The sequence below is a fragment of the Castor canadensis genome, chromosome 1, assembly GCF_047511655.1.
Source record: "Castor canadensis chromosome 1, mCasCan1.hap1v2, whole genome shotgun sequence".
NCBI classification, from domain to species: Eukaryota; Metazoa; Chordata; class Mammalia; order Rodentia; family Castoridae; genus Castor; species Castor canadensis.
This window is the reverse complement of record NC_133386.1, coordinates 195,206,148-195,230,027: the sequence shown is the minus strand read 5'-3', so window position 1 is coordinate 195,230,027 and position 23,880 is coordinate 195,206,148. Positions and strand designations below refer to the sequence as shown.

Below are 23,880 nucleotides of genomic sequence, written 5' to 3'. Positions count from 1 at the left end.
CCATAATGGTTGTACTAGCTTACATTCCCACCAGCAGTTCCTTTTTTCCTTGCATCCCCACCAACATTTTTTTGTTGTTCTTAATGGTAGCTACACTAACAGGAGTGAAGTGGAATCTTAGTGTGGTTTTGATTTACATTTCCTTTATGACCAGGGATGGTGAGCATTTTTTCATGTGCTTTTTAGCAATTTGTATTTCTTACCTTGAAAAAGTTCTGTTTAGTTCAGTTGCTCATTTCTTTATTGGGTCATTCATTGGGAGTTTAGTTTTTTGAGTTCCCTGTATATTCTGATAATCAGTCCCTTGTCTGATGTATAACTAGCAAAGGTTTTCTCCCATTCTGTGGGTGGTCTATTCAACTTAGAGACCATGTCTTTTGTTGTACAGAAGCTTTTCAGTTTTATGAAGTCCCATTTGTCCATTCTTTCTCTTGGCTGCTGAGCTGCTTCAGTTCTACTGAGGAAGTCCTTGCCTATGCCTATTGCTTCCAGAGTATTCCATGCTCTTTCCTGTACTAGCTTCAAGATTTCAGGGCTGATATTAAGGTCTTTAGTCCACTTTGAGTTGATACTAGTACAGGGTGACAGGCATGGATTTTGTTTCAGTTTCTGCAGGCAGATAGCCCCTCTTCCCGGCAACATTTGTTGAAGAGGCTGCCTTTTCTCCATTGTATGTTTTTGGCAGTTATGTCAAAAATTAAGTTCAGGGCAGCTGTAACTGTTGAACCTTGGGCTTTTCTTCTCCTAGCTTTATGCTTTTACAGAATAGAACAAACTTCTCAAATCCTCAACTTCCTAATGATAAAGCAAAGAATATCAATGTCACCTGCTTTATATACACATGCACACACACATTTATATAGAGAGTCCTTATCACTGGTTTTAGAACAGAGTATATGTTAAAAGTTTCCATGTGTTTGTTAAAGCTGGAAAATAATGTGATCAGGGGCAAGCTTGAAAAGTAAAGTTGACAGAGGTTTTGGAAAGCAATGGTAAAGAATAGTAGCTAGTTTTATATGAATATTCTTCCAAAGCCTTCAATTCTAATAAAGAAATTTAATACACAATTTCTTCATACGAGTGGGCCCAAGTGAAATATTACTTGACATTGAGCTTGCCACCAAATCTGATAACTGAGTTGAAGATAATCCCAGAGTGGTTTACTTTCAACCCCTGATCTCTGAGATTTGTCTATGACATGACAATAATGAGAGAAAGAAAGAGAATATTAAAAATGAATTTTTGAAACCAAACTACAATATGGATTTCAAGGAAGAGAATTTAAAAAAGAATGGCTCAGGTAGAATTGTTGGTACTGCAATTATACACTTTGAGTAAGGCCATACTGAGAAACATTGGATAGTACAGATAATCTGAGTGACCCTCAAGTGAGACAAAGATAGTTTGGAGAGAGAGACTACAAATCTCACCCACAAGTGAAGCCCATCATGTCAGCATCCACTTTAATGAAACAAATCAATATGTAGACCATTATCCCATTCTAATAACAACACAATAGCTAGCTCTCATCAAGGTATACTTACCACCCAGAATTTTATTTTTTATAAGATATCTAATTCTCATGATGATACTTCACTTTGCAAGTGGAAATATGATGCTCAGGGGAATTAGATTAGGATCAATGACTTCTAAGTGGTAAATATTAGGTTAAGATATTTCTCTTCTACCACATCTACTATGTATTGAAATGTACCACAGTGATTCAAGAGTTAAGCTAATCTGCAGTCAAGTCAAAAGTTTAACCACATCATTGTCAATGTGTGTAAATGTGATGGTGAAAATAAGGAGTAGTAAAATGTAGCTCAAAGCTTCTTAATTGATTCAGTAAACTTTTGAAATGAAAAAGGATAATTTCATTTTGTAGATGTTTGTTTCTTGAACCTCTAATGAGGATCACATATATAGTGAACAAGATGAAGAAACTACCTAATCAATCACTCTGTTCACTATGAAGCCCCAGATACTGAAGTTGAAGCAAAGCAGAAAATTATTGAGTAAATTATCTGTAATTCAGTTTGATGTGAATTTAGTTGATGCCATTAGAGTTAGGAAACACCCAGTGTGGGTTAAAGGATGGCATGGGACTGGAATATAGATTGCCAGATCATACTTGTATGAATATGAATAATTAATTGAACCCATGTGCTTCATAATTTACATGATTTTAACAGCAATAAAACTCAGAATAACTGACAGGACACAGTGAATATACATTTAACGTCTTTATGACAGTTCTTGGACTAGTGAACAACATGGAAGTGTTTACTTTTACTGAGCACAGAAGAAGTGAATTGACACAAAGGTATACCCAGACAACCATCTTGATCAAATTATTATATTGCCAACATCTAAGTCCATAAACTTGTAAAAATTTTAAATTTGAGTGGAAGATTAAGATTCCACAGATTCAATAGAATGTAATCATGTATTCAATTAATTTACAAAGTTCAATAGTCAAACCCATGCCTTTCAGAAAATTCTTGAAACATAAGATGTTGCTAAGAAAGAGAACATATATTGTTCTTGTAGTTTACTTCATTCCTGTTATTCTGTCTCATTTGACTCATTGCTACAGAGAATCTAGAGATTGTCAGATGGCATTGATGGATAACATGACAGAGGTAACACAGTTCATCCTGTTGGGACTCACCAATGACCCAGATCTGCAAGTCCCTCTCTTTATCACCTTCTTTCTCATCTATGTTATCACTCTGGTTGGGAATCTGGGATTGATCTTACTGATTCTCTTGGACTCTCATCTCCACAGTCCCATGTACTTCTTCCTTGGTAACCTGTCCCTGGTGGATTTTTGTTACTCTTCTTCTGTCACTCCCACAGTCATGAGTGGGTTTCTTATAAGGAATGAGGTCACTTTCTACAATGTTTGCACTGTTCAGATGTTCTTTGTTACAGGCTTTGCTACTGTGGAAAATTATCTATTGGCCTCAATGGCCTATGACCGCCATGCAGCAGTGTGTAAGCCCCTACAGTATAACACAACCATGACAACAAATATGTGTGCATTTCTAATCATAGGATGCTATGTCTGTGGTTTCCTGAATGCCTCTATCTATACTGGGAACACATTCAGTCTCTCCTTCTGTAAGTCCAATGTGATCCATCACTTTTTCTGTGATATTCCAGCAGTCATGTTTCTATCTTGCTCTGACATATATGTTAATGAGCTGATTCTTGTTTGTGTAGCCAGTTTTAATGTCCTTTTTGCTCTCATAGTAATCTTAATATCCTACACATTGATTTTTATCACAATCCTGAAGATTCATTCAAGTGCAGGATATCACAAGGCTATATCCACTTGTGCCTCCCACTTCACTGCAGCCTCCATTTTCTATGGAACAGTCATTTTCATGTACTTACAGCCCAGCTCCAGTCATTCCATGGATACAGACAAAATTGCCTCTGTGTTTTATACAATGGTCATTCCCATGTTGAATCCCATGGTCTACAGCCTAAGGAACAAGGAAGTCAAGAGAGCATTCACCAAGATTGTTTTCCAGGCAAAGTAAACATTATGGTTTTGCTACTGTTTTGGATGCACAATGCTGGAATTCATTCCTGTCAGATCTTCTCAGTGCACTGAATTACATTTTAAATCTGCACCTTAATCAAGTTTCTAAAGTTATACCATTACTCCTACAAAGTCTGTTACCTAAAAAAAAAACACATTCAATATCATAATTCCTAAATGATGCCTATGATATCTAAGGTCATTTTGTTCAAATGCTTATTAAAAGTATTGATTCACTCAGTCTTTTTCCATGAAATTACTTCTTCCACATGCCAGGGCTAACATATGCAAAACTAGTGTGTAAGAATCCTATAAGCAAAAGAGTATTCAGGAGTCCCATGATGACTCATTCACAAGGATGTGACAAATTTGCAATAATTAAATGTAATGTGGCTTTCTCTGGTGGTTAATTCCATAGATTAATTGGACTGGATTAAGGGATGCCTTATGGACTATAAAACTTTTTCTGGTTGGGTATGATGGTACACATTTGTAATCCTAGCACTAGGAGGATCATAAGTTCAAGTGTAGCATAGACTACATGAGATCTTTTCAAATCAAAAAAAGAAACAAAACAAGACAAAACAAATAATCAGAAAATCACTGTTTCCATGAAAGTCTGTGATAATGTTTCTGAAAGGGTGTACTAGTTTAAGCAGTAGACTTAATAAAGAGGATCTGCCCTCATCAGTGTGTGTATCCATCATCCAATCTTTTGAGGGCTCACTTGAATAGAACAAAAAGATGTGGAAATATCAAACACTGAATATTGGATTCTCTCTCTCTATCTCATTTTGCTCTCCTACTTGCACTCTTTCACATCAGAGCTACTTGCTGTCAGAAACTTGGTCTCCAAGACACCCACTAGTTACACCTCACCCTTTTTCTCTCACTTTCATTTCTCAGGTCTTTGAGTTCAGAATGAATTACATCACCAGATAATCTTCTATGTGACCCTGCAGCTATTTCCAGGCAGACCAGAGCAGGAGCACTTCCCCTGTAACCTAACAGAACACATGCATTAGGCTCAATTAATGGCCTTTCTTGAGTAGTCTTTTCTTGCCTCCTTTGGTGTTCATCATTACAGGAGTGGGCTGAGATAGTAACATAAAGGGAACAGAAACAAAGGGATGGCAGGAGTGGCAGATGAACCCTCAAGGCAAAGGCAGTGTAGAAGACAGTGACAAAGGCATCATCATTTTCCACTGTGGTGGTGATGCAGAAGCAGCATCCATGTGCATGATGGCAGCAGTGATATCCGTGCCAGTGGCAGAGAAAATTCAATGGTCATACCATCAAAAATGCCAGAAGGGGCAGTGGCAGCAAAGGGCAGCTAGAAAAATCCGGGGAGCTTCTATACATCAAAGGCTGAGGATTTCAGAAATTTAGGACTGACAGCCGTGACACTAACTGTGGCTGTCAACTGCTGAGATCGCCACCATAACAGACCTGAGACCTGTAATAATAGCCACTGCTGCCAGTGTTTGAGAATCCTGATATCCTTGACCCAAGAGCTATAACACGTGCCACTGTAAATCTCAGCATCCAAGGACTGCATGGATGTTGTAATACTATAAGCCATCACGTATTGCTTCTTGCTGCCTTCTACTTCTACTGCTCACTGATGCCAGAAACCAAGGTTTGCTAAAAATTGCCAGAGACCCAGGATTAGAAATACTGGAAGAGCTTCTCCTCACTTACCCATGATTCCTATCTAGGTAGAGCAAAAATACCCAAGCCAGTGAATTGGTAACAAAAGGACACCAGAAATCCACTCAGTACCATAGGACTAATGAAGAACCCCAAAAGAAACTTGCTTTCATTTGGCAAGGTGCTATAGCAATACACTTTCACTATCCTTTCTCAATTAATGAATCAACTCCTCAGGCCTATGTAGTACTTTAGAGACAATTACCACCATCCATTCCATAAGATAATATCTGGCCTTGATAACATTCTGTTGATTAGACCTACTGAACAAGAATTTCACATTCTCTATCATTTGCAGAATACATTTAATGTTAGGGAATGGGAAATGAATTGATGTTCAGAGTCCCTCTACCTCAACAAACTTTCTTGAGATGTATAACAGTGGAACATGTTGAGATATGGATGTTCCTTAAAAAATTAAAAATAGAACTACCATGTGATCCTTGATTCCCAAAACTGAATATAAATTCAAAGGAAATTTACTGTGCAAAGGAGAAATCAGCATACATGTTCATTATAGTATTAATAACAATAGGTAAGAGATTTAAAAGACCTAGACGTCCATCAACTGATGAATGGATAAAGAAAAGTGCTACCATGCAAGTGCTACAACATGTCATCTTGTTCATCCATAAATAATAATTAAATCCTGTCATTTGTGGCAACATGAATTGGACATGGAAATCATTACATTAAGTGAAATAAGCAAGCTAGAAAGACACCTACTGAATGATCTCACATTTATGTGGACTCTTAAAAAATTGATTTCATAGTTGAGAGTACAATGGTGGTAACAAACTCTTCAGAGAGCAAGGAGAGGGTGATCAATGGATATTAAATTATAATTAAATAGGAGCCAGAAGCTTTGGTGTGCTATTGCACAGTAGGTTGACCATAGATAACAATGCTTTGCTATTCTTTTGAAAGAATTAGGAGAAAGGATTTTAAAGAAGTGACATGTTTTGGGAGATAGACATGCTCAGAAACATTTCATGATTCCCAATTAATATGTATATTTTTTAAAGTTTTCATTTATCATTTAAAATATGTTTGTTTCTTAAATTTATTAAGCTCCTTGATCCCTACAGGCAGGTTAGTTTCTTCTTCCTTAGGAAAGTAGGATAAAGAGCCTCAGATATTCTCATGGGGTAAATCTGCAGAGCTCTCATGTCTCTATAACTCTCTCCAGAGCTCTATGTATTACCTCTAAAATCGTAACAACACTCAAAATGAAGCCATTTTAAAAGGCACACACCACATGCTATGCACCATTGTACAAATTTGTTATCTGAATAATAATCACGGTTACTACACACAAGGCCTTCTTCTGACCTGAGGATTGCTATGAGCCTTCAGCAATGGCTAGAGAAAATATTCAAAAGTAAAAAATACATTGTTCATTGACTTTTAATTATCATGAGATACTTTTTAGATTTGTTATATTTGGAATTTATAGACACAATCTGTGAATTTTATTTCGTGTTTCTCTTACTTATAACAAGGCGGTAAGTGATTGTTTCAAGGATTGAGAAAAAACCATCATGGTAAATTCAGAAATTGGTCTAGTTTAATGTTCTTCTTTCCTTTCTTGCCTTAGAGAAGTTGAAAACTTTTGACCACTATGTGAAAGGGGGATCCTCTAGTACAAATTATGTAATATTCTATTGCTGATTTGATGATGTTAGATTGACCATTCAGAATTGAATATTCCTTCTTGACTAGAAAAATGTAAGATTCTGTATTTCATAGACAAGTTATTGAGAAGTATAATTCACGAAAAAGAAGAAGGCTAAATATACCCACTTTGGTTTGTTTGAAAATAGAAAGAGATATTTTAAGAATATTTCTAATGTGAGGTGACTTGGTGGTATAAATGTCAAAATGGCTATCAGAAGGACTTTATCAATTCATATGATAAATCATGCTTCTTTCAAAAAATATTTAAAAATATGATGGATTATGTTTGATTGAATAGGCACTTTGTATTGTTCAGTATATAGTTAATTAAATTTTTGGTTAAAAAACAAACATATAAACAAAAAAGGAGTAGTGAAATGATTCTTCTTCAAAGTGAAAATTATTCCAAAACAATTTAGCATGCTCTAAACGGCATCTCAACACTTCTGCCATTATGTAATTCTTATTCTTGGATGGGAGCTTTAAGTCTTGAATCTTGTTCATACTACCTTTCAATACTGCAAATTTAGGACGTCATATAACTTCTCAAATCCTCAGGTTGCTTACTGTTAAAGTAATAATAATAATCTATAATAACACTATCTATCTTACACACACACACACACACACACACACACACACACACCATTTTTATTTAAATCCCCTATCATTGGTTGGGGAATATCATATATGTTGAAAGTGATCATGCAAGTTAAGATTGGCAATCATAATGTCTTCAAGGAGCAGACTTATGAATCACAGTTGCCAAAAGGCTTAGGAGAATGAATGGTAGGGCATCCTCGTAAGGATAGCATGACTACGGTTCCAAAAATTTCAAGTCAAAACGAAAATTATAAGTATTGTTACTGTATCAAAACAGGTTCAAATAAAATATTTTTATAATTTATAATTTGTAACCATAACAATCTAAAGACATAAACTAGGACATTTGTATGCTTGGTCTCTGTAATTTGGTTATGTCATGACAGTAACAAGAAAAAAATGAGATTTAAAAACAAGGAATGAGAGAGGAAATTTTGCAACCAATGTCCCGTATGAAATTTCAGGGGCAGCAATAATATACATGGAGGAAGATCAAGTTGAGAAAAATGAGTAAGTTCAGACAATTTCAATGGTCTTAGTGTGGGAGAAAAGGCAATTTGTGGACAGTAATTTCAAGACTTTAAACTTACCCACAATTGAACCCCTTGCACATCTGCATCTACTTTAAAGACCATTCCTCATCCTAATTTTAACATGATATCAGCAATCATCAGTCTGTGTTTACCACCCAAAATTTTGAGTTTTTAAAATATATATTATCTTATTTCTCACAATGAACTACAAAATATATCTCATAACTGCCTCATTTTGCTGCTGGAAATGTGACATTTTGGGGAGTAGATTATGACCAGTGACTAGTGGTTAAGTTAGGTGTTAAATGGTAGCACTGATATGAAACCAAATATGTCTGTCTGCTCTATCTGATGATATGGCTTCACTTAAAATTGTATCTGCAGGTTCCTCATATTCCCAGCACACCTCTAGCCCACCACATTTACTATACATAGAGTTGTACTGCATTGATTCAAGAGGTAAACGTTTCTTCAACCTAATCAACAGTTTTGTGTTTTAAACCACACATTGGCAACATGTGTAGATGTCTTCATGTTAAGCATGAGAGCGAAGTGACAAGTGTTAAAATGGAATTCAGAGCTCGCCAACTCATTTTGAAATCCTTAGTGTTTGCAAAAGGAATCATTTCCTTGTCTGGGTTTTGTTTGCTTGCTTGCTTGTTTTACCTCTAATGAGTGGCAAACATAGAATAAACAAGATGAGATTATCAACTAGTCAGTCACCCATTTCACCTTAACATCCCAAAGGCTGAAATTAAAGTAAAGCAGAAAATTATTAATTGTAAATTTAGTTAAATTCAATTTGAATTTGTTAATTTCAATTTTCTTCTATTCAATTTCCATAGACAGGTTTCCATGTCTATTAGACCAATAGACATGGGGACAACTCAGCATGTATTGAAGGTTGAAATAGGTCCATGATGGAAAATTTTAATGAATTAGTATAAATATGGATTAATTATCCAACCTCCTGTGTTTTATAATTAACATTAATGAAAAAATCAAATGAAACTCTTAATACTATTCACAAGAAGAATGAATGCACAACTAAATTGTCAACAGCAGAGAATTGTTTGTGATGAACATGAGAGTGTCACCTTTTACTGAACACAGCAGTAAATAGGCAGATGGTTTTGGACACACAAGTCATATTCATAAAGATATTAAATTTTGTGCATTACACCTCAATGCTTAAAATCTAAAATTGTGTACATGGTTTGTTAAAGTTCATCAGATTTGACAGTAGGCAACTCTGTATGTAATTGAAGCATTCAACTTGATTCTGAAAAACATGCTTATTCTGGAGAAACTAGAATTAAAGTTATCACTACAATGAAAGTAGTATTAGTACATCTAATATTTATACTTTTCAATTCCAGTTGAAGTTTTATTCATAGCTATAGAGCATTTAGAATTCCTCAGATAACACTGATGAAGAACAGGACAGAGGTGACACAGCTCATCCTGCTGGGACTGACCAGTGACCCACATCCACACCTTCCTCCTCATCTATGTCTTCACTCTGGCTGGAAACCTGGGGATGATCCTGTTGATTCTCTTGGACTCTCATCTCCACACACCCATGTACATTTTCCTTGGTAACCTGTCTCTGGTGGATTTTTGTTATTCTTCTACTGTCACTCCAAATATCATGACTGGGCTTATCAAAAGAAGCAAGGTCATGAACTACAGTGCTTGTGCTACTCAGATATTCCTTTTTGTGACTTTTGCGAATGTAGAAAATTATCTTTTAGCCTCAATGACCTATGACCGCTATGCAGCAGTGTGCAAGCCTCTTCATTACACCACCATGATGACCACAAGTGTGTGTGTATGTGTGATCATGGGCTGCTGTCATGTGGTTTCCTGAGTGCCTCCATTTACACTGGGGATGTATTCAGTCTGTCCTTCTATAAGTTGAATGTGGTCCATCATTTTTTCTGTGATATTCCAGCAGCCATGTTGTATCTTGCTCAGATAGACTTATTAATGAGCTGGTTCTTATATATGTACCCAGTTTCAATATCATTTTTGCTCTCCTAGTAATCCAGATATCATACATATTCATTTTTATCAGCATCCTAAAGATGTGCTCAGTTGCAGGATTTCATAAGGCTGTATCCACATGTGCCTGCCACCTCACTGCAATCTCCATTTTCTATGGAACTGTTATCTTCATGTATTTACAGCCAAGTTCCATTCATTCCATGGCAAAATCTCATCTGTGTTTTATACTATGGTCATCTCAATGCTGAACCCTGTGGTCTACAGCCTCAGGAACAAGGAGGTCAAGAGTTCATTCAGAATTATTTTCAAGACAACAGAACCTTGATTGTTTTTATTTTAAGATACACAATGCCTGGATTAATTCCTCTCATATCTTTTCTGTACTGAGTCATATTTTTTAAATTACATTGAATTTAAGATTCTGAAGTGCTTCCTCTCCTCCTGCAATAGTGTGTTGTCTGCATAAGGATATTATACTTGTGTCTAAAATAGTTTTGAACCTGCATCTGAAAAACCATATCAATTATATTGATAGACTACATCATTTTCTGCACATTGTTTCTCTCACCTGATGGTGCCAATGTATGTAACCAAACACATAAAGCAGCTCAGGAACAAGGAAGTGTATGCTGATGTCCTTTGAGAACACATACAAATGGGCATGAAAATTTCCAGAATGAAAGGTGTTCTGGCAGTTTGTGGTGGTTACATTTATTTGCTAATTTGATGGGTTTAAGAGCTACCCAGATAGGTAGAAATGTTGTATGTGTGTTGTGTGTATGTTTCCAAAAGAAAGTTCTAGAGCAACAGAAGACTTACTGAACACACTCTTCCCTCATCAGTGTGAGCGGCCTTCTTCCAAACTAGGGAGGGCTCATCTTAAGAACCAAAAGGTGTGAAAGGCTCATTCTCCCTACCCCTTTAAGTGAGATGTCTTATTCTTGTTTTTCTAGGAGTTTGAGATGTAGCATTAGGTCACTGATTTGAGATCTTTCTGTCCTTTTAATATCTGCACTCATGGCTATAAACTTTCCTCTCAGGACTCCCTTTGCTGTGTCACATAGGTTCCGGTAGGTCTTGTTTTAATTTTCATTAACTTCCAGGAACCTTTTAATTTCCACTTTTATTTCATCAATGACCCACTGATCATTGAGCAATGTGTTGTTCAGCTTCCAATTGTTTGTTTTTTGCTGTTCTTTTTGTTGTTGAGTTCTAGTTTTAATGCATTGTGATCAGATAGAACGAATAGGATTATTTCTATTTTCTTATATTTGCTGAGGCTTCCTTTATGCCCTAAGATATGATGAATTTTGGAGAATGTTCCATGGGCTGAAGAGAAATTGTATATTGTGCAGAAGTTGCATGAAGTATTGTGCAGATATCACAATAAAATCATAGATCCATTTGATCTATGGTGTGATTTAGTTCTGGAATTTCTTTATTGATTTTTTGTTTGGATGACCTATCTTTTGGTGATAGGGGTTGTATTAAAGTCTCTCACTCCCACTATGGTGGAGTCTATATATGTTTTCAGAGTATGTTTGAAGAAATTGGTTGCATTGACATTGGGTGCATATAGGTTAATATTGTTATTTCCTTTTGGTGTATTTCCCCTTTTATTAGTATGAGTGTTCTTCTTCTCATTTGATCAATGAAAGTTTGAAGTCTACTTTGTCTGAGATAAGTATTGCTACTACTGCCTGTTTTCGGGGGCTGTTGGCTTGGTAAACCTTCTTCCAGTCTTTCATCCTAAGCCAGTGCTCGTTTCTGCCAATGAAATTGGTCTCCTGTAAGCAACAGATTGTGGGATCTTTTTTTTCAATCCAGTTGCCAAATGGTGTCTTTTGATGGGGGAGTTAAGTCTGTTAACATTCTGTGTTAGTGTTAATATGTATGTGGTGATGATTCTTGTCATTGAATTGTTTTTCTTGTTTAAGGGTTTGATTGCATGCTGCTGAAGCAATGCTACTCTCTTACTCTATTGCCTTTCTTCTCCTGTGGTTTGGTACTGCATGCCCTTCCTGGTTTTGTTTGCTTTCACTTTCTGTGGGCAGAATTCCTTGAAGAATCTTTTGTATTGATGGCTTGGTGGTCATATATTGCTTTATTTTCTGCTTATCATGGAAGATTTTTATTGCTCCATCTATTTTGAATGACAGTTTTGCTGGGTAAAGTATCCTAAGGTTGAAGTTATTTTCGTTCAGTGCCCAGAATACCTCACTCCATGCTCTTCTTGCTTTTAAGGTTTCTCTTGAAAATCTGCTGTGATTTTGATGGGTATACCTTTGTAAGTTATTTGTTTTTTCTCTCTTACAGCCTTAAATATTATTTCTCTATTCTCTGTGCTTGTTTTTTTAATGATAATATGTTGTGGGGTAGTTCTATTTTGTTTAAGTATGTTTGGTGTCCTGAAGACATCTCTAGTAGTTTTTTCTAGATTTGGGAAACTTTCAGTTATTATTTTGTTGACTATTTTACGAATTCCTTTTGCTTGTATCTCTTTTCCTTCTTCAGTGGCCATGATTCCCATGTTTGGTCTTTTGATGGAGTCGGTGAGTTCTTGCATATTCCTTTCTCAGGTCTTGAGTTGTTTGACCAATAGTTCTTCAGTTTTTCCTTTAATTTCCACTTTATCTTCAAGTTCTGAGATTCTGTCTTCTGCCTGTTCTAGTCTCCTTGAGCCTTCCATTGTGTTTTGTGTTTCTGTTTCATTCTTTTTTCTGAGGTTTTCCATGTAAAGGGTCCCTTCCTCTTTAATATTGTCTATTTTTGTCTTTAATTCATTTATCTCCCTATTTGTAGTGCTCTCTGTTTCACTTTGGTGTTTATGTAGGCCTCCTATGATTTCATTTATTTGTTCCTGTGTCTTTCATATTCTTTATTTTTGGTGTCTTGAATTTTCTTGAGTGCCTCTTTTACATTTTGGTTAACCATGTGTAATATCATCTCCATGAAATTCTCAGTGATTACCTGCTGGATATCTTCTTTAAGATTGTTTTTTGTGGACATTTTTGGGTTCCTTGGTGTCATTTATCTTTGTTTTGTTGGAGTCCAGAACTGTGTAACCATTTTCTTCATTTTCCTCTGAATCCTGTGTTAATTTACGTTTTTGAGAGGGAAACCTTTCCATCCCTTTTTCTTCTTCTCATTGTTCCTACTGGTACTGGTATTGTGTAACTGTTCTTGATAGGCTACTTGGTGGTTTCAGTTTTCACTCTCTTGTTTAAATTTTTTTTGTGGCTGTATTGGATATTTAGCTAATTGTGTGTGTGTGCTGTTTCTGTCCCTGGTTTGGGTGTAATTTAGTATTATCTAATTCACAGTGATAAAACAAAACAACAACAAACAGCCAAAAAAACCCCAAAACAAACAAACAAAAACTCCAAAGAATCAATGGAGAGAGATGAGCAAATAAACAAGAAACAAACAAACAAAAACTCCAGGTTCAGGATCAATAGAATTTCAGTCTTAGTTTAAGTTCTGGTGTTACTCCTTCAATATCCAGTCCTGGTGTTAGTATTTAAGGAGAAGTTCTGTCTTAGTCTTGCCAGGTGGTTGGCCTATGGGTCGTTTATTTTTTCTTCTGTCTTTCAGCAGCTACTGCTTTGTCAGTTTCTCCTGCAGCTAGGTGTTGCAGCTCTGCAGTCTACTAGTCCTGTTTTGGACTTGGCTTATCTCTGTGTTTGTTTACTAGGGGCTTGTTTCTTTACCTTGTTCCCTTTCCCTGGTGCAAGGGCAATGTCAGTGATCTGTCAGCCAGCTGCCACTGTCAGCAAGTTATGATTGTTCTCTGTTTGTTCCTCAATGCTGCAGAGCCATCTGACAGTGGGTGCCCAGGGTCTGAGCCGTGTAGTCTACCACCTTTGTTCCTTCCCTACTTCAGGCAGCAGCCTCTCATCTGCCTTCTGGGAGCTCTCCTGCCATTTGTTTTCTGATGGTTCCTACAAGATTGGCTCTTTGCCCCTCCCCCCTTCTCTGGTGTGCTTTCAGCAACCCCTGCCCCCTCCACTGTGCACTACTTTTCTATTCCATTGTTTATTCAGTATTTTTTTTTGCAGTCTGTTCAGGGGGTTATGCTGGTGTATCCCAGGGGTGGCTGAGGGATACCATGTGATGCTTGGCTCTCATCTGTTTGGTCTGCCAAAGGTTTCCCAAGCATCTTTGGAGATGGTAGGTGGCAGCGGCGTGGGGCCTTAGGCTGCCTGTTCTCTCAGTGTATTGTGGCATGGCCCTTTCACAGGCTAGGGGTTCAGGGTGCCAAAGTTTCAACTCTCCCTTGTGCTTCAACTCTGACAAGTGTGGCTCCAGCATCTCAGCAAGGTCCTTGTATCATGGAGCTCACACTGTCTGTATCTGTGTTCCCCTCAACATTTTGTCAGTGCCTTGTTAATCTCATTTTAATTTTCAAAGGTTAAAATGAAGTACTGAAAATGTAGGAAACAGAAAACTATTTTGATATATTAATGTATTACTACAAACATGCAATCTATAAATAAAACTAAGAAAGCAATAATGTATACCTTTCCTTCTGAAAATGTTTTGTTATTGTTAATGCTGACCTTTGTTTTTTCCATTTATTTTTACTGCAGTTGAGTTCCATTCATTCGTGTCATTCTTATGTTCTTTAACTCTTCTTCTTTCACACTGTTTTCCTTTCCATTTCTTTCATAGCTCCAATCATGCTTATACCAGGACCTTTTTACTTGCTGTTCTGAGGAATGTTCTCACTCCATTCAGGCCTGATTCAAACATTACCCTGTCAGGGAGTCCTTCCCTAGCCATCTTTATAAAATGTCACTCTCTTCTCCTGACATAAACTGTCTCATCAACCCATGGCATTCTTCATAGCTCTTATCAACCGTTACAGCTAGGTATTTGCTTATTTGTTTCTTACTTATTTTCCCCAAATGGAATGTAAGTTATACAACAATAGTAACTCAGTTCAAACATGATCATCAGCAAACAGACACCTGTAGATTCTCAATAAACATTTGCTAAATTAATAAAACTAGCTTTGAGTTTCACTTGATTAATTTTCTTATTAGCTTACATGAGTTATATAGAGTGAGGGGTTTCATTTTAATATTTTCATATGTGCATATGATGTACTTTGGTCATATTCATCTTTCTTATTCTTTTTCATCTCCCCTCCAAATAACCCAACCTTAAAATTTCTTGAAAATGTTAAATTGATTTCATTAGGACCTATTTTTAAATATATAAAATGAACTTTGACCATATACTACCCTCACCTTCTTTTCCCCTTCCCACATTCCTCTTGTTCTCTCTCTAAAATACTTCTCTTATTTGTGTTTATGATCCTTTTGGTATTTAGATATAGATTCTTCACTTGAGGGAAAAACATGCAGTATTTTTCTTTCTGAGTGTAATATTTCACTGAACATGGCACCTCTAGTTCCATTCATTCTCCTGAAAATGACATAATTTTATTATTCTTTATGACTAAATAATATTCCACGTGTGTATATACCACCATTTTCCCATATTCATTTATCTGTTTATAGGCACCTAGACTGATTCCTTAATTTGGCTATGTGAATAGCATGCAATAAACATGAGTGTGTCCCTATTGTGTACTGATTTACATTCCCTTGGATATAGATCACATAATAATTCTGTTTTTAGTTTTATAGGAATCTCCATTCTGATTTCCATGGTGGCCTCCCTCATATACATTCCCACTAACACTGTATAAGGTTTTCTTTTACCCATCCATCCTTGCTAGCATTTGGTGCTGTTTGATTTCTTGTTGATAGCCATTATGACTGAAATGGGAAGAATCTCAATGATGCTGTCATTTCGTTTCCTTTATGGCTAAGGGTGCTGAACACGTCTTCCTGTGCATCTTAGCACCTTGTGCTTTTCTCCCAGACCTGTTCAATTATTTGACCAATTACTAACTGGACTATTATTCTTTTGAGTCTAATTTTCCTTTCTTTGTATTGTCTCAGTATTAATTCCCTGACCAATGAATAGCTAGCAAAATACTCCTCCCATTCAGATACTCAAGATAATTTTTACCTTGATCTTTAGAATCTTTCAAATCTGATCCAGTCCCATTTGTTAATTCATGCTTTTATTTCCTGAGATATTGAAGATTCATCAGAAATTTGTTATATAGGTTTGTACAGTCTTGTTTTCCAAAAATACCTTCAAAACTTGGGTTTTACTGTGCAATCTTTGATCTTCTTTGAACTGATTTTTCTACAGGCTGAGAGATAGAAATCCAGTTTTAGTGTTCTACATGAGAATATCTTGTCTTCCCAGTATCAGTTGTTGAAGAGTTTATCTTTTATCCAATGGATTTTTTGGACCCTTGCAGACAATCAGATGGTTATGGCTGCATGGGTTTTTCTCTCTTTCCTTTATTCTATTCCACTGTTGTATGTGTCTTTTCTTCTTCCAGAAACATGCTGGTTTTGTTACTATGGATCTGCAGTATGATTTGAAATTAGATATTGTAGGATTTCCAGCATTGCCTTTTTATGTTGAAGATTGTTTGACCATTTTAGATCTTTTGTGCTTCCATATGAATTTTAGGATGACTTTTTCTTTTTCTGTAACGAATGTTCTGGAATTTTATTAGAGATTTCATTAATCTGTAGAATTCTTTAAAAAATATGACCATTTTATCATTATTCAACCTACTGATCCATAGCTTGGAAAGTCTTCCACTTTCTAATGTCTTCAACAATTTCTTTTTACAGAATTTTGTAGTTTTCATTGTAGAAAACTTTTCCCTCCTTAGTTATATTTATCCTGAGTCATTCTAGATTTTTTGAGTAGGATGTTCTTCTGACTTCATTATCAGCATGTCCATTGAAAGTATGGATAAAATCTACTAAGTTTTATATGTTGAGTTTATATCCTGATACTTGGATAAAAGTGGTAATGAGATCTAAGAGTTTTTGTTGTTGTCTTTTGTGTATTTTAAGTATAGAATATAGAACCATATCATATGCAAGTAGGGATAATTTCACTTCTTCCTTCTTATGCGTCTACCTTTCATTTCTTTTCTTTCCTTATTATTCTGGCAACATACTTAAGCATGTTTTCAAATACGATTGGAAAGAGTGAACATCCTATCTCAGTCCTGACTTTAAATTTTCCTCACTTAGTATGTTGTTTGCTATGGTTGTCATACATAGTCTTTATTATTTAAGGTATGTTCCTTCCCCTTCTCATTTCTTCACTATTTTTAACATAAAGGGATGTTGAATTTTCTCAAAGCCCTTTTCTGTGTTTCTTTAGATGATTGCATGATTTTGTCCCTGACTCTATTTATGTTATGTAATGTATTTGTTTATTTGCACATGTCAAGCTATCACTGCTTCCCTGAAGTGAAAATAACTTAATTATGTTATGTAATCTTTTCAGTGTGCTGGTGAATTCAGTTTGCAAGTTTTTAAAGTGAAATTTTACATCTGTGTTCATCAAGGGAATTGATCTCTTATATTCCTTTCCTATTTTGTCTTTTTCTGGCTTTGGACTTACAGAATGAGTTTAGCATTGTTCCTTCCATTCCATTTCATGGAATAGTTTGAGAATCAATGGTGTATGTTCTCATTTAAAAATTTAGTTGAATTTGACACTGTATTAATTTAGTCAAGGGATCTTCTTCATATGGAACTCTTTATTACTGAATTTTGCTTCTATCTCATTGCACATTATACTTTCCTTTAAATTTTTCATATTCTCTTGGTTTAATTTTCATAGGTCTTCTGTGCTTAGAAATTTATCCATTTCTTCTAGATTTTCCCATTCATTTGATTTTAAGTTTTCAAAATATTCCCTGATGATCTGCTTAATTTCATTTGTATTTATTTTGATATTCTCTTTTTCTATTTATAATATTATTAATTTGTCCTCTCTCTCTTGTTCTTGTTTAGTTTGGCTAAGGGTTTTCCAATCTTGTTTATCTTTCTAAAGAACCATCTCTTTGTTTCTTTAATTCATTGTATCATTCTTTTATTGTTCTTGTATATTTCTTTTCATTTACTTATTTGGGTTTGATTTATTCATTTTTCTAAGAACTTGAGGTGCCTTATTAGGTTCCTTATTTGAGATCTCTCTAATTTTTTAATGTTGCACTCATCACTATAAACTTCTCAACTGCTTTTGTTAAATACCACAGGTTCTTCTATTTTACTTTTTATTTTTAATTTGATATTATGGTTTATTTAAATTTCCTCCCTGGCTTCCTCAATAACCCTATGATCATTCCAAAATATAATAGTTCAGGTTCCATGTGTTTGCACAGTTTCTATAGCTTCTCTTGCTATTGATGTCTCCTATTATGTTATGATAAGACACAGTTAACTATATTAATTTTCTTGTTAATTGTTAAGTTTTGCTTTAAGGCTTAAACTGTGGTCCATTTTGGAGAAGGTTCTATGGGCTGCTGAGAAGTATGTGTATTCTGCTGCAGTTGAATATTCTGTAGATATCTGTTAAGTGCATGTGCTCTGTTGTGTAGTTTAATACTGAAGTTTCTTTATTGGTAATTTTATCTGAGGAAGTATGTGTCAATGAGAGTAGGGAATTATAGTCACTCACTATTATTGTATCTGGATCTATCTGTGCCCTTATGTTCAATCCAGTTTGTTTTATAAAATTTTATATGAAATTATAAAAATTAAATTATAAATTATAATCATCATCGATTATTGATGGATTGTTCCATTTATTAATATGTAGTGGTATTCTTTATCTTTTATGACTAATTTTGTCTTGAAGTCTGCTTTTTCAGATACGAGTATAGCTTCTTCTGTTGCCTCTTATTTATATATCATTTTGCATCCTTTCCCTTTCAGTTTGTCTGTTTCTATGCTAGTGAGCTGTGTCTCTTGCAAACAATGAATAGTTGAGTGTGTTTTTAATCTAATAAGCCAACCTGAATCTTTTAAATGGACTGTTAAGACCATTTATATTTATTTAGTGTTATTATTGAGCTCTGTTTACTAATTTCTGTGATTTCATTATTTTTTCCTGATTGATTTGAATACGGTTTTTCCTTTTTTTCTCCACTGTTCTTCTTAGGAGTTTGATGATTTATTCCTAACATTTACTTTTAGAACTTGAAATGAGTTGGTCCTTCCTTTCCTATATTTTAGGGTTTCTTCTGAAATAATCTGATGTAATTCTGACTTACTTTGTAACTAAGTTGGATTTTTTCATTTTGCAGTTTACAATATTCTTTCTTTGTTCTATAATCATAGCATTTGGTCTATAATGCAGCATGAAATGACTGTTATCTGGTCATGTCTGTTTGGGGTTACATAGGTCCCTGTATTTGGATGTCCATATCTTTCCATAGATTTGGGGAAATTCCTTGAATGAGTTTTCTATGACTTTGATTGATATTCAAGTTCTGTCATTTACCCAATGAATTCTTAGGTTTTGATCTTTTGATCACATCCCTCAGTCTTTAAAAGTTGTGGACATGCTTGTTTATTTTTTTCTTTATTGCTGTCTGAATATAATATTTCCTCTATTTTGTCTTCAATTTATGATAGATTTTCTTTTGGTGATGCTTTCTAATGAGTTTTAGTTGATTTATTGAGTTTTACATATTCAGCCTTTTTTAAGTAGCTCAATAATCTGGCTGTATTTCTCATGAATGTTTTTGCTTTTCTCATCCAGATCTTGAACTGACTTTCTTTCTTCAGTCAGCTCCTTGTTTGACTCCTCTGAAGTCATTGGCCTTTTATAAAACTAGATTTTGAATTCTTTGGCATTTGATCCATTTTAATATCTTTGGATTTGGTTATTGGGGGCTTATGGATTTTTGGAGGAGTTATATTGCCTTGATTCTTCATGTTTCATGTGTTTCTTGGTTAAAATTTGCACATATCTAGGGATAGATATCATTTCAATTTTATTCAGTTGACTCACTGAGCAGTCTGCTTTGCAGGGCCTATACCCAAGGTATAGAAAACAAAGCTTGTAGCAATAACAACTTTGTGAAGTTGGGGGCTGAAGGTCAGGCTAGTAATCAAAGGTCAGTTGTCAGCATCAGGGATAATTCATTTTAGATGCTTGCTTTGTTTATCTGGAGCCACTTTGGCCCCATTGAACTCTGCAGCCTATGGGCTAAGCAACTTTCTTCCTACAGCAGCCCTCTATTTGCGTACACAGGGACAGCAATTGGTTAAGCCTATGGGTTTCACAGAAGAGTGTAGGAGAGTGAGTTAAAGACAAAGATACCTGAGGAAACATGGTTGTTCTCTGATTAGTAATGTCAAGGATTTCAGGCCCTACCCAGCAGTAAATTACCTCCTGCAGGAGGCAGGAAGCTGGAGAAATAGTGTAGGTCACTGGACCTGTCCTCAGTCTTCTTGACTCTGCCCCACAGGACCCACACTCAGCAAGGATGCAAACTTCAGCAGGTGGGCAATCCTATGGCCATGGCTGGGGCTTGTTTATCTCAGTCAAGTGTATGAGGTTATCTCCTTGCCACAGAGAGTGGAGACACAGCCTCTGTGCCCTTCACAGCCTGATCTCCCCATTGCCCAGATTCCTCAGTGAGACTGAGCCAAACACTCTCCCTCCTCATGAACACATCTCCTAGATATGTTCTATCTAAACTCTGTGAGCAGCGGCCCTCAGACTTCCTGACTTTCAATCAGCTTTTAGGGTTTCAAAGTTCCCAAAGTGGCTCAGTTTCAGACAATATCTCTCCTCTCAAGATGGTATCTGGCTAAAGCACTCTGAAGTATGGAGTGAGAAAATGGATTTATTACTCAATTCTGGCCTGTCAGTCATATGGGAGGAAAAGGTGTCACACTAAATTCCCACACTGGATTTAAGGTTACAGCGTCCGTCAGCTAGTTTTGTGGTTAAGACTTCCAGTCCATTGCCAGATCAACTGCCTTAGTTTGTGGTTGTGGCCTCAGCTTCCCCTGCTGCCCTCTAGGGAGCCAGCACTGGTACTATGGGATGTTTCCTACTTGGCTCTGAGAGATCACTTTGCTTCTCTTTGGCTTGTTAGTTGTGTTGTCATTTCCTTCTAAGTTTCTGATACCCTCTTCTCTCTCTCTCTGAAATAGAGTCTGATCTTTGTTTTCTTGACTCCTCATTTACAGGATCACATAGAGCAATCTTCCATTCAATATCATTCCCCCTCCTCCTGTACCAATATATTGAACCTTTGAATTATTGGTTAAGATAGTGAATAATGCATAATAATGACAAAATAGATTAAATATCAGGAGATATAACTAATTTTTATGTTTTTCCTGTATATTTTTTGTACATTCTCATTCAGGTTGCACACTTATCAATTTCAGAAAACATGACTTTCTGGAAATCCCATCATCAAGTAGACCACATGAATCCTCTATTAATTTTGCTAGTGATGTGACATTAAGTGGAAAGGACTACTTCATAATTCCCAAAGACAGATTAAATATGAAAAATAATTAAGATACATACCTGACATACTTTAGAAAAGTTTATTACATACAAATCTTAAAATTAATGGGTCATAGTTTTAAATTTCCATGTAAGATATAAACATTGTGATATTTGTCAGAAGGCACAAAAAAGTGCATTCATTATGCTTGTATGACAATAAATTCATGCTTTTAGTTTTGTTGTTTAAAGAGATCCATAGTATACAAAACTTAACCACAAGTTTGTGCCTTTGATGGAGCTGTTCCTCCAAAACAGGAGACCTCATATCTTTGTATTTGTAATTTTGGGCTTAAAAATGCTGAGATGGCCGTAGTGCTCCTTGAGGAGCAGTGCAGAATAACACAATGATGTACTTCTATATTTATGCTCACCATTTTCCTGTTCGAACCATTTCTAATTATTGTTCAGTTATTAATTTTAGAATTATTTTGAATTTGTGGAAAATTTCCAAAGATAGTGCAGAATGTTGTCATATGTTCCTGTAGTAAGCTCTAAAATGAACAACAAAATGATCCATACCCTAATTAACAAATCTTTTAGCATTCTTGTATGTAGTCCGAAGGACAATGTGAATGTGATTAAATTAATGATAATAACAATTAGAGATTATCCATGACTATCTGTGTGTACACTAAAACCGATCCTGTGTATTTTTACAAAATAAAGTTAAAAAATTTTAACCATAGACACAATAAGGATCAGGAAGGTCATGAGGGAAATAACCTGAAAATGACCCCAAATTATAATATGCCTGAAGCCACTGGAGGATGGATAAGGCAAGACATGAAGAGACCACAACTCTGTTGCACCATTAATTTCAACTCATTTAGATGACCAGACTCTGGTTTCTAAAACTGTGATAAAATAAATACATATACTTCATTGTATATGTTCAAGTGTGCAGTAATTTTCTGTAGCTGTTATGGGAATCTAATATAAATCCTCACTTGTTTTTTATGTGCTATAATTTTATTATTTTTTTTGAATATGTATTGAGATAATTGAGCAGTTAATCCACATGTTCTTGGGATTTTATTTCTTGGAAAGTTACTCACTTTTAATTCTATCTCTACATGTGTTAGAGACATAGTCATATTTTGTTTTCCTGTAGAGTTGGTTTTGGTGGTCTGTATATTTCTAGGACGTTCTAGTTTATGTTACCCAATAAGTTAGTGTTCAGTTGTTCAGAATATTCTATAATAATCATGAAATCATATAATCATTTTTATTTCTATAAGGTATCCTTAGCTTCATTGATGAGTTTGCTAATAAATATTGTCTTTGCTTTTCATAATTCAGCAAATTTTGTCATTGGGTTGGTTTTTCCACAGCATCACCTTTTGATTTTTAAAAAAATTTTCTCTCTCTCTTTTCTATATTACATTTTTTGTTCTGCTGTAATATTTATTTTATCCTTCTGCTATTTTCAGTGTGCTTTTACCTTTTAATATTATTTTTGAGGTGTATAGTTAAGTTCTCCCTTCAAATCATTCTTCTTTTCTTCATTATTTATTATCATATCATTCATACCATATGTCATAGTTGAATTCATCCCCTCCATCATTCTCTTTTATCCCTCCTCCACCCATTCTTAGAATAGTTTCAACAGATCACATTTTTCCATTTTTGTACATGAGTACATAATATTTCTACCATACTCACCTCCTCCATCATAGAAATGTAGCAGTTGTCATGAAACATAATGATTGTTTCTCACAAACATGAACTAAATAAAAATAATAATGCAATTGATTACCTGTTACTTTTCTTTTTTATTATGTATTTGCCTATCATAGCAGGTTAGGAAACAAAGAAGTAAACAAGCCATGAAAGGGAAACCAAAAAACTATCTAGATATTGAAACTGTCAGTGTTCTAAGTGAATTAACTTACTTCCCATGTATTTTAACAATTTTCCCACACCTATAATAGCACTGACAGGAGACAGTGAATGCACATCTAAAATGTCTATAGCAGATCTTGAGAGGTGAGCAACAGAGAAGTTTCAAGTTTTACTGATCTCTGCAGAAGTGAATATGTGGATAAATTCATCTACACAAGTAAGTTTTGTCAGATTGATACATTATTACCCCTCAATAAACAAATGTATAAAATTTGAAAATTACACAGGTGGTCCATCTAAGTTTTACAGATTCAATAATAGGTAGATAACTCTCTATATAACTAATGCATCAAATGTGGTTTTCTAGCACATACTTACTTAATACAATCTTGAAATACAAGTTGTAGGTACAATGAAAGAATTTATGACGTACTTGTCCTTTTCAATTTCAATGATTTTCTTAATCATTTTCTTCCATTTTCCTTATGTTATAGAATATCTAGTGAATGTAAGGTAACACCT

At 35.3% G+C, this 23,880-nt stretch overlaps 1 protein-coding gene and 1 pseudogene across 1 annotated transcript; both read left to right on the top strand.

Annotated features, from left to right (window-relative positions):
* The first annotated feature begins 2,615 nt into the window (after positions 1–2,615).
* Positions 2,616–3,548, top strand: LOC109679111 (olfactory receptor 5B3-like). Its single transcript, XM_020154442.1, has one exon. It carries the CDS (start codon positions 2,616–2,618, stop codon positions 3,546–3,548), a length of 933 nt encoding a protein of 310 aa, XP_020010031.1.
* Positions 3,549–4,696: 1,148 nt separating this feature from the next.
* LOC109679115 (olfactory receptor 5B3-like) lies at positions 4,697–10,405 on the top strand (annotated as a pseudogene).
* The last annotated feature ends 13,475 nt before the right edge of the window (positions 10,406–23,880 follow it).

Bases quoted from the DNA above. Each gene is read 5' to 3' on its own strand.
- LOC109679111 (XM_020154442.1), top strand. From the start codon at position 2,616: ATGGCATTGATGGATAACATGACAGAGGTAACACAGTTCATCCTGTTG.